The 16,128-nt window shown below is 35.1% G+C and overlaps 1 protein-coding gene across 1 annotated transcript in view; it reads left to right on the top strand.

Moving 5' to 3' along the window:
• The window catches only part of Ugcg (UDP-glucose ceramide glucosyltransferase), a 35,401-nt gene extending 24,381 nt beyond the window's left edge, over positions 1 to 11,020 (top strand). The window contains exons 3-9 of the mRNA XM_003463788.4: positions 949 to 1,051; positions 2,012 to 2,113; positions 3,661 to 3,773; positions 6,057 to 6,235; positions 7,184 to 7,270; positions 7,804 to 7,993; positions 8,461 to 11,020. Of these exons, the coding sequence (XP_003463836.2) occupies positions 949 to 1,051; positions 2,012 to 2,113; positions 3,661 to 3,773; positions 6,057 to 6,235; positions 7,184 to 7,270; positions 7,804 to 7,993; positions 8,461 to 8,631 (945 nt within the window). The 3' untranslated portion in view covers positions 8,632 to 11,020. The remainder of the gene's footprint in view (positions 1 to 948; positions 1,052 to 2,011; positions 2,114 to 3,660; positions 3,774 to 6,056; positions 6,236 to 7,183; positions 7,271 to 7,803; positions 7,994 to 8,460) is intronic.
• Positions 11,021 to 16,128: the final 5,108 nt, after the last annotated feature.

Raw genomic sequence — 16,128 nt, 5'->3', positions numbered from 1 at the left:
TTAACTTCCTTCCTGTACTAAAAAATATTAAGCCAGTTTTAGAGAAAGGATTTAGTAGGAAATTTGTTCTTGAATCAGTATAAATTGATCACTACTTTTGCAAAAATTACTACTTAGAATACATATTCCACAAAATAATAGATTAATATCTTTGTATGTGAAACCTAACACTTTAAACATTTAATATTTTACTAAATAGTAAAGTTAGAATTTTAGCTCAGAATTGTATAAACCTGGCTATGTGTCAGAGTTACCCCAAAGATTCTGATTCAGAAGTCTAATAGGGCCTGATTCTCTTTCTAAAATAACTGTTATAAAGAGTGCTTTTGACACAGCCATACAAGTATTAAGACATTACTTTCTGACTAAACATATCACTGAGCAAAATAAAATTATGGGTATCTTCATAGTTACAAGGCTAACAAAATATACTTTTGGGGATAGTAAATGTTTGTCAGATTTGATCCTATTTTTTAAAGTTTTATAACAAAAAATATCTATTTCATTTCGTCCTTAAAGTTTAGTGGGATGGGATTTTATTTGTAATTTCTCATACCTTAATGAAATAATATTAAGTTCTGGGACAGAACTTCTAGAGGATGGAGGGTATATTTAGTTTCTTCCTGTCAGTAGTACTGCTCACTCTGCTGGACACCCCAAGAGCGTTTAGTAAGTCTTCAGTGGTAAAGACAATAGGTAAGCTCTACCCAGTTTGCTGAATAAGCTGTACTGTCTGTGGGTGATAGGACTTCAGTCCCTGGCACTGCCAGTCTCTTTCCTGTTCCTTCTGCTTGCTCTGTCCTGGTAAAACCTCCCTTCATTTAGGCAACACTTGTTATCATAAATGTTTGCATCTGTTAAATTAGCGTTAAACTGTATGTATAAAATTGCTTGTTTCTCTTATCCTTTTAAAGAAGTTAATTTAAATAAAACATCTTCTTTGACTAGTATGAAGTACTCCTTTGTGTACAAGATCATGACGATCCAGCCATTGATGTGTGTAAAAAGCTTCTTGGAAAATATCCAAATGTTGATGCTAGATTATTTATAGGTAAGTAACAAATTCTACACTAACCATTTTGCTTTGGTAGTATTAAATGTTGTAATATTTTCTGTGTTAAACTGTAGATTAAGGTGTTAGTCCCCCATTGAGGTTCTTAGCATGTTTTAGTTCTAAGCTGCTTTTTTTTATTTTTTAGAATAGTGAAAGCTGTTTAGGCTCCTTCAAGATTAAAAAAATGACTTTTTTTATGTCTGTGATTAACAAAATGACCAAAAAAATCATGTTTTCCTCAACAATCAAGACATAAAAGGATGGTCTTTTCTATTTGTGATTGGCTATAATTAGGAGTAATAGAATTTACTTTTATTGCATTATAAAAATAGTATTTTCCAAAAGCCTATAAGATTTGTGTAAGTATATTTGCTTTTTTTGTTTTGTTTTGTTTTGGTACCAGGGATTGAACTCACAACCTCATGCTTGCCAGACAGGTGCTTATGCAGTTGAGCTAAATCCCCAGCCCATATTTGCTATTTTTAAAAAAAAAAATTTTAAACATAGGTCTGAACAATTTTGCATTGGTCTTTTAATTACCACAGTTTTGAAATGAGCCATACAGTTTTTTCTTTCACTTTTTAAAGTTGACAAAATGTGTGTGTTTATAGCATATATATTTTTTAATGGAAATATTGTAGAATAGCTAAATCAGAGCTTATTATCATGCATTACCTACATGTTTATTTGAGGTAAGAAATCTACATTCAGCAATTTTTAGGTATTCAACACATTGGTATTGTAACAATAGTCATTATGTCATATAATTACCATTAAATAATTGATTCATGCTTACTAATGCAAGAATTTAAGAATTTAAAAAATGAAACTTACCAATTTTCAAAAACAGGAATGTGAAAATGTTTAAATTATTAAATAGAAAAATTCCTTTTACTTCTCCTTATCTTTGAAATATAATTCTCAATATCCATAAATCTTTTACTGCTATACTTTTAGGTGGCAAAAAGGTTGGCATTAATCCTAAAATTAACAATTTAATGCCAGGATATGAAGTTGCAAAGTATGATCTTATATGGATCTGTGACAGTGGAATAAGAGGTGAGATTTTTTTCATGTTTATTTTATAAAACTTCATTTGATGTCAGATGCCCAAAATATCCAATATAAATTCTTCAACCCTTTTTGTTTGCCTAATAATTTATTTCATCATTATTTCATGGTAATATGTCCAGTTAGACTTACTTAGATTTTAATTTCTTTATCCTACCCATAATGTCTTATATGTTAAAATATTTTCATTTTGAAGAGAAAATTCCACCCATTAAAACAAATAGTCACAGTCTGTTACACAGTCTACAAGCTTTCTGATGTGTGTAATTTTTCCCTTCGTGTGGCACTTTTCTTTTGCTTGATCTTTTGTGGCTTACTTAATATACTACTTCACACAAGGGGACAGAAATCAGTAAGTGCAGGTTTTAAACTACTGCATTTGTCAAAATGCATAACAAGTCTTCCACTTAGATGATTTTAGCAAGTCTTTGAAGTATTTATCTTTCTGTAATATTTTATTCCAGTTATCTTAAATTTCTCTGCCTCAACACTGGTGACGCTCTGGGTCTGGTAATTTTTGTCCTGGGGGCTGTCCTACCGCACACTTTGTCGCATCCCTGTCTTCAACCCACTAAATGCTACCAGCGGCCCCTTTCAGAGTTGGAACAAACAAAAATGTCCAGACATTAGCAAGTGTCCCTGTGAGGAGGAATTGCTCCTCTTCAGAACCACTGACCTAGAATATGAATTTGTTCTGTATAGTAGGTTTAGTTCTTAATGACTAGATGGAATTTTTTTTTAAAAATCTTGATATAGGGGCTGGGGATTTAGCTCACCGGCATAAATGCCTGCCGTGCAAGCATGTGGTTGTGAGTTCGATCCCCGGTACCGATTAAAAAAAAAAATTCCTGATGTAAGATGTTTGCTATTAGAAGACAGGGCAATGACTTACTTTTTTTATTAACTTAAAATGCAAATTTGAAAGTTAACAAATGTACTACAGATCAGAGCCATTGCAAATCTAACAGCTTATGTACAGAAACTGTTCATTTTTCACATTTGCTATCTTAATTAACTGTGATTTTGTTATGCATTTCAGTATAAAAATCTGTTAGTTATAATTTTATTCCCTTCCTATTGGCAGTTCTGTGATATGAGCAGCATATTGTTCCACTGATAGAGACTCAGGCTTCCTGTAGTTAGAGAGAAGAGAACTGAGGTCTTTAGACCTCTGCTTCCCAATCCTTTTCCATAGAACACATTGTCCTTGTTCTATTTTGGAGGTTCTGACACAGGGTAGGGCAGGGGTTCATGTTTTCAGGGTACCTTATGCCCTGTCTCTAATGCATAAGGGATACATATCGGGCTGAAAATAGAGAGAGCAATTAGCCTATTATTAAGTATGCCTTTTTGAAATTTTGTATTCTAGTCAAGGATTCATCTTATTCAATCCATATATTTAAAGAAGTTTATTTTTATTATAATTTAGTAATAATTCACAATTAATATTTTACATTAGTGGGCATTTTACTAAAAAATAATTTTTTTTCTCTCCCCTTTCCCTATCTTTTTGTTTCGTTTTGTTTTAATTTTAGTAATTCCAGACACACTAACTGACATGGTTAATCAAATGACAGAAAAAGTAGGCTTGGTTCATGGGCTGCCTTATGTAGCAGACAGACAGGGCTTTGCCGCTACGTTAGAACAGGTAAGTGTGGTGGTTATAAATAATATTGGTGTTTTTAGATCGTTAATGTTCTAGAAGCTTGAGATTATGGATTGGCTACCTGAAGTTAATTGTATCAAGTGCATTTGGGAGTTTTCTGTGAACTGTAATCCTGCAGGTGAGAGAAGCTGTTTTGGTTACAAGAAAATCGTTAGGCCCTGGGGTGACATAATCAGCTGTGTGGTGTGGGAACAGCTATGCTCAGGAAACATCTTGTGCTGTTGCCAAATGTGATCCTTCTTCTAGAAGTTTGTTCTAGACTGTTGGCTTACATAAAAAACATGTTCTTTCAAAGACTCAAACTGAAAACAGCTTTTTTTTTTTAACATCAGAAAGTATTTCAGATATCGCAAAATTTGTTTCTACTTCTAAAATCCATCTGATTTCCTTTTAAAATAAAATTCTAATAACTTTCTGAGAAACTTTAATCTCTCTCTCCATCTCTCTCAGCAGTGCTAAGTGCTGCTCCACATCTTCAGCCTTTTCCTACAAATTATGTAAAAGTGTAAGAATTGAAAACAAACTATACAACTCATTCCCTTACTAACTTGAGCTTTTTTTTTAAAAAGTAAGATTTTTGTTTAAACATTTTGACACTTTGTATTTTTTAAAAGAAACATAATTGAGATAGTATTCTAAAAACAATTTGTATATTTATTTTTGTCACTTCAGAACCTTCTCCCTCATTAACTTTTCATAAAAATAATTTTACTGGCTATATCATAATACATATGTTTTATGTGTATTTCTGTACTGTTAAACAGGAAGAACTCATGTTAATGGTATAAGGAAGGATACTTAGTTTCAGTCTGTAAATATATCAACTTCCTGTTAAGCCTGTCTGCATTTATTCTGTATTGTTTTGAATTGCCATGTTATAGTTGCCACAGAGCTGCAGGAGTACATTGTTAAAACTTGGTTTTGACCTTTGGCATTTTGAGCTATGATCTCTTGCTTAAATATTTCCTATCAGTGCCTTTCTTTTAGTGCAAGAAATTTTTAATCTTAAATTTCTGAGTTTTCTGTTAGTAAAAAAAATTCTAGGGAGCTGTTTGGTTTTTTTTTTTTTACATTTTTTTTTTCTTTTTCCCTTTTTATCGGTACCAGGGATCGAACTCACGACCGCCTGCTTGCAAGGCAGGTGCTTATGCCGCTGAGCTAAATCCCCAGCCCCCTGGGGAGCTGTTTTAAAATAAAAACTATATATTCGTTCATACCATACTGTATTTTTTAGAAATAACCAAATTGCTAATATACATTTCCCAGACTATATCCATTCTGTTATGGAACTTTAATTCCTCAAAATCACTTTGCCATATTCACAACAAAGGTTAGCCAAAGGAAGTCTCCTAGATGGTGAAGAAACTGTCTGCTCAGTCCCTAGTCCCAGCTAGCCCTAAAACCTATCATAACTGCTTAAGGGATTAAGATATATGATTCTGGTCTTAGAAGCTATTTGATTCAACCTCGCACTACGACTTCAGTGTAACCTATGCTTAGGTAACAAGAATCGTATTCTTAGCCTTTGGAATTCTCGTTTTGCAATGGTGTGTGTGTGAGTGCACGCCTGCAATTGGGAACAATCACTGCTCTTTATTTCAAGCTAATCAGAAAGGCAATATATCTGAGGTATGACTAATACATAGGGCCTTATGTTTAATAAGCAGGATGATGACTATCTTTTTTCAAAAATGTATCATCTTTCATGATATCATGAATTCAGAGTATTTCTACAGAAGGACAGTAAGAGATGAGAGACAGAATTTCAGTAGCCACCTTATTAATGAAAAATACAATGGAAAACAAAATTAGGGAAATTGGGAAGAGTTTCACAGACTCAGGATCGGAAAGCAACTGGTGGTGAAACCTTGCAAGGGAAGAAATTAAGACATAAAATCATCCTGAAGGGATTACATATGCATGCGTATGTAACACATACACATAGAACTCTGTGTGTGTGTGTGTGTGTGTGTGTGTGTGTGTGTATGTGTGTGTGTTTGTCTGTGTGTGTGTAGGTTTGTTGTTCAAGTAAAATAAGTAAATCCTGTGTTTTGTACATGTTTTTACACAAGTACACTAAAAATAGTATACATTAAGAACATGTTAATATTTGCATGTCTATTTTTACTTGTCTTATTTTGTATTCTGATTAAATCTTTCAGTCTTCAGAGTTTTAGAGAAGATAGTCTGTCAGAGTAGAATAAGGTTTTAATACACTTTTAAGAAAATTCTAAATATATGTCTTTGTTTTTTTGTTTCGGGCAGGTGTATTTTGGAACTTCACATCCAAGGTCCTATATCTCTGCCAATGTAACTGGTTTCAAGTGTGTGACAGGAATGTCTTGTTTAATGAGGAAGGATGTGTTAGATCAAGCAGGAGGGCTTATAGCTTTTGCTCAGTACATTGCTGAAGATTACTTTATGGCCAAAGCAATAGCCGACCGGTAAGAAAGCTTAAATTAGTGAAAAAACTGAATTGAGCCATAGTATTTTTAGTACTTCTGTGGATTTATTCTTTCCGTTCAAATGATGGATTATTATTATTATTATTATTATTTCATTTTATGTTTTTGCTAGTGAGTACAGAATAGGTTATTAATTTTGGTAAAGCAGTTCATTTTAATGATATATATATATTTATGAAGCTAATAAATGCACTGATTCCTCAATATTCCAATTAGTGTAGTTTGAAGGAATTAAAAAGAAGCTTCTCTGCCTTTTCATTAATACAGGTATGAGTTTCTGTGTGTTCTAGATGAATTAAAGCTATCAGTATAGTCAGATGTCTCAACAAGTAAAATTTTAACAGATGTATCACTTCAGAATTTGAAATTTATCAACAGATTATTCGATGGCTTTGTTAAGACGTTACCTTGTGACTCATAGAACATTTTATCACAAAAGACTTAATTTTAAAAATCATTGCCTTGTATGACAACTTACTAAAAATATCATTTTAAAATTTTAAGTATATTTTCTAAATTCTCTTGTAATAGTGTTTATGTCATTCATGATCTCCAGCTGTCTTCTATAGGATACATACTGCCACTTGTATTTTTTTTCTTCTGTATTTCTTATCAAATACACACACACATCCACACATCTTTGGGGAGAAGAAAGCATAGTGACCAGAGACTGAACTAGTAAATGTAGAACTCTGTTCATTGAGTACTTTCACAGTGACTACTTGCTTCCTGCAGCTTGTAGATGGCCCTGTCTTGGGCCAGCTGATTGCTCAAACATTCCTAAGGAGTGTGCTAATTTGGACTGAGGATTAGGTTCACCCTGAGTACCAACATCGCTTCGTCTTAGTATGATTCATGAATATGTAACCAGTCAGGCTTGGGTGTTTTCATCATCATAGATAATTCTCTAATTATCTTCATTTTCAGAGGTTGGAGGTTTGCAATGTCCACTCAAGTTGCAATGCAAAACTCTGGTTCATACTCAATTTCTCAGTTTCAATCCAGAATGATCAGGTAAATCAACTGTCATGTTTTTATTCTTTTTAAGAGAATAAGAGGGGAAGTAATTTTTACATGCTCTGACATGATTTTAAAAATATCGCCAAGGGTTTAGCTTAGTGGTGTAAATGCCTGCCTGGCAAGCATAGGGTCATGAGTTCAGTCCCTGGTACCAAAATAAATATATATATCTGTCTGTCAGATTTTTGTTAAGTTTAGTTTCAGGAACCGGAGTTTAAGTTCCTGTATTAAAATAAACTGAATGTCTAAATGTATTTTCTTTACAATATAACTCTGAAATATTAAAAAAAAAAATATTGTGATGTTAGTTCGGCACTCATCAGAATAGAAGGCATGCAAATGAACTTATAGACTTTTTAAATATGCCAAATAAAAATAGAGAAAAGATTCATCAAAACAAAAAAACACAAAACTCTTTAAAGAGGAAAGTCTTTATCAAATAATATGGTAGACAGTTGATCTTTTGGAGAAAAAACGATTAGTCTTGTCACCAGGCTGTTGCCTTAAAATCTTTCTTTCTTTTGTAGGTGGACCAAATTGCGAATTAACATGCTTCCCGCTACAATCATTTGTGAGCCAATTTCAGAATGTTTTGTTGCCAGTCTGATTATTGGATGGGCAGCCCACCACGTATTCAGATGGGATATCATGGTATTTTTCATGTGTCATTGCCTGGCGTGGTTTATATTTGACTACATTCAACTCAGGGGTGTCCAGGTATGTGGATAGGTCTGAAAAAGTTGGCAGTCACTTGATGGAACTGAAACTACTTTAATTTTGAAAAGATTAAAGAAAATCTGCCTGAGCCATTCTTCAACTTCCCAATGAAAGTTAGTATCCTGTTCAGCTCCCCATTGACAGTCTCTAGTAGAATCCTGATGTGACTAACTTGATCTGCCACTTTCCATTCGTTGTACAGTCACTTTTACTGAGGCTTCCAAAAAATATTAAACTAATCAACAACTGTTCAAAGCAAGAATGTGTTAAGATAGCAGTTATTTTAACTGGTTTTACTAATAATTTACATTTGCTTGAATGGTATTGTGTAGCAATTAAATTACCTAAGAGAACTGACTTGATTTTATTTATTGTGCCTAAAAGAATGAAATCCAAAACTTTCGCTTTTTAAGTGTGTCTTTAGCCTGACAACAAGCAATTTAGTTCTTGTTTATTTTCTTTCCCAGGGTGGCACACTGTGTTTTTCAAAACTTGATTATGCAGTTGCTTGGTTCATCCGTGAATCCATGACAATATACATTTTTTTGTCGGCATTATGGGACCCTACTATTAGCTGGAGAACTGGTCGCTATAGATTGCGCTGTGGAGGTACAGCAGAAGAAATCCTAGACGTATAACCACGGCTTCATGACTGTACATACAGGAAAAAAAAGTATTATAAATTATGTTTATATTAATGCTTTTAAAGATCTACCTTCAGTAGTTTTTATCACATGTATGTTTTGGTATCTGTCCTTTAATTTATTTTGCATGGCACGTGCATCTGTGAAAAAAAAAAAAAAAAAAACACATCTGTAGTCTTGGCCAAAATGAAACACTTTATTTTGTGGAAGTAGAGAATCAAGAGGATTGGTTCTAGGAACCCAGGATTTTTTTTTTATTGTTTATTTTTTTAAACAAATAAATATATACATTGATGCTCTGCAGCAAATACTATGACAGTATCCTTCAGTAGAGAAAGTTTCTTATTTGTGGGTACACTCTATTAGGATAGGTTTGGGTGGGGGGACTGCAGCAGTACCTTATCTGAGGTAGAAAAAGGACTCGGAGGTCAGGATCATTCCTGCTACAGAGAATGGTATCATGAATTGAACAGCCCACCATGAGGTACTGAGAAACTTTCTCATGCTTTAATAAGCCTACCTCTTGTAGTTGTTGCAGAACAAATATAAATTGTAATAAGGTAGCTAGGCCTTGCAAAAACAAAGGGGAAGACTTTTAAAAAATAATAATAATAGAGCTGGAATCTAGTATTTATATGAATCTGTGAGAGATATTTTTTTTGGTCTCACTGCAATGAACCAAAAGCGGCCGAGTTTGGTTTTTAATTGTAGCCATGTATTGAAGGCATCTTTTTGACCAACTCTTGTTGGTTCTGTCTTGAACCATTGTTAATCACTGTGCTGTAATTAGTGTAACTAAATCTTTCCTTCCCTGCTCTTTGCCCAGCTCCCACCCCATCTTTCCTTCAGTTTTTTTCAGGGGGGTACTGGGGATGACTTTGTTTTAGTGTGAGTGGATGTTTTGATAGTTGTAAGGAAAAATGCATTTCAGACACATTTCACACATGAGCTATTTTCTTACACAGTATGTCTTATTGTTAATAAGAATGTAATTTCATGATACAGGTATTTAATATCTTTTTAAAGTAAATATTGTAGCCATCAGTAAATAACTTGTAGAGTATTATGAGGGGACAGGATGAGTTTTACTCTTCAAACCAATCAGTATCAGACTAAGTCTACTGTGTGTGTTTTTTTCTATGATAGTCTAGTCTTATTTAAATTGGATTTTTGTATCCCGGTTTGTATGACAATAGACTAGGTCGCAGTAGCTGTGAATGCATGCTGTACTTCGCTCCTCTCCCTGTCACGTGGCTAAACTTGCTTGTCAGGTTGTGCTTATCTTGTGGTGAACTGGACTCGTTTTTTTTGTTTTTGTTTTTGTTTTAAATAAGCAAAAATGTAAGGGACAGTGCAAAAGCCTTTTTCTTTCTTTGTTTTTTGTTTGTTTTCAGTAGTGGTATTTTGCTTTTCTTCAGGATTTGGCGGCACGTTGTCCATATGAAGTCTCCTATGGAGCTAACACTGGCAGTGTGGCCGCTTCACTTTCTAAGTCATTTCCCATGTCAACGCATAATGCGTAGCATATTAGCAATAACTTCCTGTCAATAGAAGACACTTTAACTTTACTGAGCCAATTCATTTAACTGTCTAATGACTATGTACGTGATTTAAATTGCAATATATCTAGACATGTGTATATACTGAGTATACACATTTTAAGTTTTTCTCTGGGCCAAACTGCTTTTTTCCCCCCTTTTCCTCTTTTTTTGCCTTATGATGAATTTGTTTGAAGGGCATTTTTTTTCCGTAAATAAAGGCTTGGTTGCAAATTCCTTTCTTTATGTGAAATGGGTTGTGTTGTTTCCTGAGGAAAGTTGCACAGTGAAAACCAGTCTAGTTGTGACCCACTATGTCCTTATTCTTTTGAAATAGTCTTACATGAGTTGAATTTTGCTGATCATGTGTGAATGTGTTGTTTTGTTTAATGAAGTTTGGTTGATGCCATCCTTTGCACTGCTGAAGCAAAATTTTATTTTATTACCTAGATTTTTTGCTAAACTCAGTATGGGCAAAGTAACAACAAAAACAAAATGGCTGGACAGACTTCTTGTGTTTTGTAAATATATATATATACATATATATATTTAAAATAAAAGACTGTTCTGTATGTGTGTTTTATGTGGTAGTGGATTATTTCCTTAAAGTGAAGCTTCACATAAGCAGACAGAGTGATCCTTTGTGTATCAAGTTTGGAGTGAACATAAAATGGTGACAAATATTTAAATGTTGAAGGAAGCATCACAACAGAACTGTAGGAATCCAAATTAAATAAACTGTCTTTAAAAAACTGTCTAGAATATACCATGTTTTATTATTTAAAATCATTGTCCTTAGTTTTTGTTCAAAAAATAAAAATTTGAATACAATCAGATATTAAGCATATTATTGTTTACTGTCTTTTATTTTATATTTTTATAAGTAATATAACATTTAATCATTCGCATCAGAATTACTGCAGGAGTCTGACAAATGGTGCCTTTGAAATCTCCCCTTACTGTGCTGTGGGCAATCCTAATTACTTGAAGTAGGGCTTTTGTACGTTGTCAAATATTAGAAACACCTGTTAGAACATTTTTAAAAGTATGAATGCCTAAGACCTATACCCTGCTCCTGGTTCTACTGTGAGAATCACTGGCCCTTACTTACAAGTGGGAAAGACCCAGTGGTCCCTCCGCGTATTGCCTGAACTCAGCCTTTTGAGACCTTGCCACTCCCATGGCTGGGAAGTTTACCCAGGGCAAAGCGTGGGACCTTGTTGCCATTTAAGACCTAAATGGGAAGTGGACTAAGCTGTACCCAGCCCCCTGTCCAGGGCCAGTTCCTCCTATGCTGCAGGCATTCCCAAGCCTGTTTATCACAAGCCCTGGGGAACAAACTAGAGAACAAATCCCACATGGGAGAAACAATGTGCTACAGGCTGAACATCTGTATTCCCCATCCAGAATTCATGTTGAGACCTATCTCCAGTGCAAAAGTATTTCAGTGGGGCCTTCAGGAAGGAGGCCATTAAGTCACCCCAAAAAACTCCCTGGCCCCTTCCATGTGAGGACACGGAAGAAGTCACCATCCAATTATCAGGATGTCGGCCCTTGCTAGTACCTTGACTGGCAAAAAAAACGACTCAGTCTGAGGTGGTCTGCAGTAGAAGGCCCAACAGACCAAGAATCTAAAAGGGATCTGACTGTGGACTGCAGGGGCTCAACTAGCCCCCCTTGACCCAGTTAAACAGGCTAGATCCTGCTACCCTTAAGGTTTAAGAAATCTTCGACAAAAGCTAAGGCTAGGCAAGGTACACAGTGAGTTATGATCACCAAAATTAGGTAGCCATGGCCTTGGTGGCAGAGCTGGGGCAGCCTTTGTGTGGAACAGGTCCCCCTGTCTTATACTTGTCTATAGGATCACACTGAAATTCTGCCTTGAATAGGTTTACAATTTATACCTTTTTTTAAAAAGGCTTAATAATCATCTTTATTTTAACTCATAAAAATCGTAGAGAACCAGATCCAAACCAGAAGAACAAGAATATAAATTACTACAAAATTTAAGGTAAAATGCTTTACATAATCATCAATAAGAGAATTAGCACATACCATGAAACTGTTTATGTGAGTAAAAGTTTAGACCTGAAGTTTTGTCAGTCTAATGATTCATGAACATTTCAGCTTCATTTTATTGGAAAGAGCAAATACTACAAAATGATGAGCAACTATCCCTGCAGTTACACATTTAATCGAATAATTTGCTTGATAAATATTGGTGACTACAAGTTTTAATGTCACTATCAGTTTTTCCTAAAACCAAATAGAAATACGTGTCTTTAGTTGATCCATAAGCAGCAAGATTCCCAAGAACTACAATGTGCTAAATGTTCATCTAAGCCTCTTCCTAGTTTGGAAAAATTGGCTGAGACTTGTGTATCTGCAGGGTGGTTTCATACTGTTACGCTGTGTAGACCCTTGGTCATCAAGAAATCCAGGCTAATAGCATGAACTTGTAATTACCTAATTTAAACAACCGGGATCACTTCCTTCCCCCAAGAGTGAGAGTCTCCGCACCAGCCTCCCCTGCTGCCTGAACAAAACACTACTTCTACTTTTGGCTTTTGTCACCAGCCCTAGTATTTCTGTCACTTCCCTCATAATATCAGACAGAGGAGCAGAAGTAAGACATTGAGACATCCATAGCCTGTGGTGTAACGGAGGCATGCAAACGGAGTAAAATTGGAAAGGAGGAGTTCACAAGTGAGGGCTCGTTTCCACAGAGCTTATGGCTGAAGACAGAGTGTGACAGCCAAAGACTGATGTCAGCTGATGAGTGCTGAGGACACAAGCTCAGAGACCTATTTAGAGACACAGTGGGAGAAAACCTAAAAAGACCAATGACTAAGCCTCGCATAGACCGGACTTGGTAGCTGTGGGCCTTCTGAGCAGCTTCCTCAACCCTTCTGAGCCTGAGTTTCTGACCACCTAGAGTGGCAGCTCTTAAAACACTTTCTAAGATTATACAGATAATTAAATGGAGTGTATAAAGCATGTTTACAATTCCTTTCTACTTCCAAAGAAGACTGCTGAGGGGCACATTGGAAAATACTAAGGAGGAAATGCTCATGGGGTCACAGACAACAAGGTAAAGCGAGTGAATTCTGGAGAAGACCTAATGCCTGTGGCACCACTGGGTGGGTGGACTATGCTACACTGTGAATCAGATACTGGCAGGTGAATTATCTGCTTAGAGGGAACAACTTCTTTGTCAATGACTTTTTTTCTTACGTGACATGATAACATTTTATCTCCTAAGAAAGAAAATGGTGGGACTTCCAGAGCCAGAAATCGCTTCTGGACTTAAGGGTGCTCATTTACCTTCTGTGGCCGAGAATCACGTGGGGAATGGCTGCTCCTCGCAAGCCACCATATACAGTAGGTAAGCAGGAATCAGGTTTTTCTTAACAGACTAAGATAGAGATATGAAAGCTTTAATATTCATGTATTATATACTTTGAATTCCTCATATAAAAGAAATAGTACAATATTTAAACTTGTATCTGCTTTATTTCTCTGTCTTAAAGTGCATTACATTTTCCTACAAATGACTCCATTTGGCAGAGTAGTACTTCGTTGTGTATAAATACCACATTTTCTTTATCCATTCATCTCTTGATGGACACATAGGACACTTCTAAGATTTAGCTATTATGTGTTGTGCTACTATAAACATGACAATGCATGGATCGCTATAATATGATGCCTTTAACTCTTGGGAACATAGCCGGAAGGCAAATAACTGGGTCCAATGTAATTTCTAGTTTTAGTATTTTGAGGAATCTACACGTCGTTTTCCATAGTGAATGTAGTAGTTTACATTCACACCAACAATATAGAAGTTTTCCTTTTTCATCTATGACTATTTGATTCCTTGATGATGGCCATTCACTGGGGTAAGATGAAAGCTCCGTGGTGTTTTAATTTGCATTTCTCTAATAGCCAGCAATAGTGAACATCTTTCATGTATGTACTGGCCATTTGTACTTCATCTTCCGAGAAGTGTCTATTAATTGCAGTTGCTCACTTTTTGATTCAATCTTTCGTTCTGGGGTGTCTACTTTTTTTTTTTTTTTTTTTTTTTTTTAGGTCTTTATGTATTCTAGCTATGAGTCCTCTGTAAAGGAGTAGCTGGGAAAAATTCATTCTGTAGGTTGTCTCTTCATTCTGTTGATCATTTCCTTTGCTGTGTTGAAGCTTGTTAGTTTGATACAATCTCATTTGTTGATTCGTGGTGTGAAAATAAGATAGCCACTCATGGTTGCTTTGTTTGGGGATTCCCATTGCATAGGATACTGTTTTAATCATCTTTTAGTCTATGAAATTTTTGGATTAAATTTTTTTGCGTGCAGTATACCAGTAGGTTTTGTTTTTTCATCCAATTTGCGAATCTACATCTTTTAATTATGGAGTTGAGACCGTTGACATTGAGAGTTATTACTGAACACTATTGACTAATTCTTGTCATTGTATTGTTTTGCTGTTGCTGATTTCTTTCTCTCCCCTCCACCTTCTGCTTACTTGCTCCCCTTAGCTAGTGTTTTCTGTCCAGTAGCACTTTTTTTTCCAGTAGATTGGTTGGCATTGTATTATCTCTTACTAGGATATCTTTGGGACTATTTCGAAGTACTGATTTGCTGATTATAAATTTCTTAGGGGACTCTTTATCATTGAAAGACCCTATTTGCTTCTCAGTTTTGATAGCTTTGTAATATATATTAGTCTTGATTGGAGTTTATTTTATTTTAAAGGTTGAAGCACTTCACTCTAAGATCCCTGGGCCTTTAAGGTTCCTATTGAGAGGTCTGTTACAACCCTAATGTGTCTACCTTTATAAAGGATTGGTTGCTTTTCTCTAACAGCTTTTAAGATTGTGTGCTGGAGTTGTATTTCTCAGGTTTTGACTACAATCAATGTGTCATGGAGAGGTTCTTTTCTGATCCTATTTGGAGTTCTAAATGCTTCATTTATGTTTAAGTTCTATCCCCCTACTTGAAAAGTTCCGCTAATTTCTGTTTTTTTATGCCATTCATGCTGTCTTCTGATTTTTTTAATAGTTCCAATCAATGTTAGATTCTTTGTTTAGGATCTGTTTTCCATGTTCTCTTGTTTTAAAGATATCTCTCATTGTACGGTCGCCTTCATCAATTCTGTCTTCTAATTCTGGCACTCTGTTGGTAACTTATGCTGCTCATAATTTTCATAGCATATATTATCTCCTGGATTTATGTTTGGAAACTTTTTATGGAATAATTCTTTTTATACAGTCATTCATATTTTGTATTTTTTTCTTTAGCTCATCTAGCTTTTATTAGTGTCTTCTGGAACTTACTGACCATTCTATTAAATCTATTATCTGTTTAGCTCCATTAACTCTGAGCTTGCTGAAAACCTTATTGATCTGGGGTTTTTGTCTGTATCCTCTTTTGTCACTTTGTATAATGTAGCTCTCTGGCTTTTAATTTGCTCCCTATCCATGCCACATGAATTAGCTTTGGGGAAATTGGGAATTTTGGGAGGCATTTTCTTCCTTTTAATGTTTCTATTGGGTGGTTTTGTTTTGTTATTTGTTCTTTTGTGCTGAGGGTTGCAGGTTAATTATAATGGAATGACTTTGTTGCTAATATGTGGATTTCTTTAGTTAGTCTCTGCTTTCAGTGATCCACTGTGGGTCTGACCAACTATAGGCTTTTGCCTTTGTCTCAAGATCCAACCACCTCCATTGATTTGGGGAGGGGAGGATCCAATGTAATTGGCCATTGCCCAATTCTCCAGTAATAAACTGTAGTATTGTTGATGACACAAAGACAAATCCAATATTGGCATACCATAAAAAAAGAAATTAATAACAACTATCCACCCTGGTAATAGCAATGAAATCAGGAACAATAATTGAATCAATGACAAACTGAATATTGACATACTGTGAAAGTCAGTAAAAACTGTCACT

The sequence above is a fragment of the Cavia porcellus genome, unplaced genomic scaffold, assembly GCF_034190915.1.
Source record: "Cavia porcellus strain 051 isolate PalLab524CR breed Dunkin Hartley unplaced genomic scaffold, mCavPor4.1 scaffold_1, whole genome shotgun sequence".
NCBI lineage: Eukaryota > Metazoa > Chordata > Mammalia > Rodentia > Caviidae > Cavia > Cavia porcellus.
Note: the sequence above shows the minus strand (reverse complement) of the source record. Positions and strands in the feature narration are given on the sequence as shown.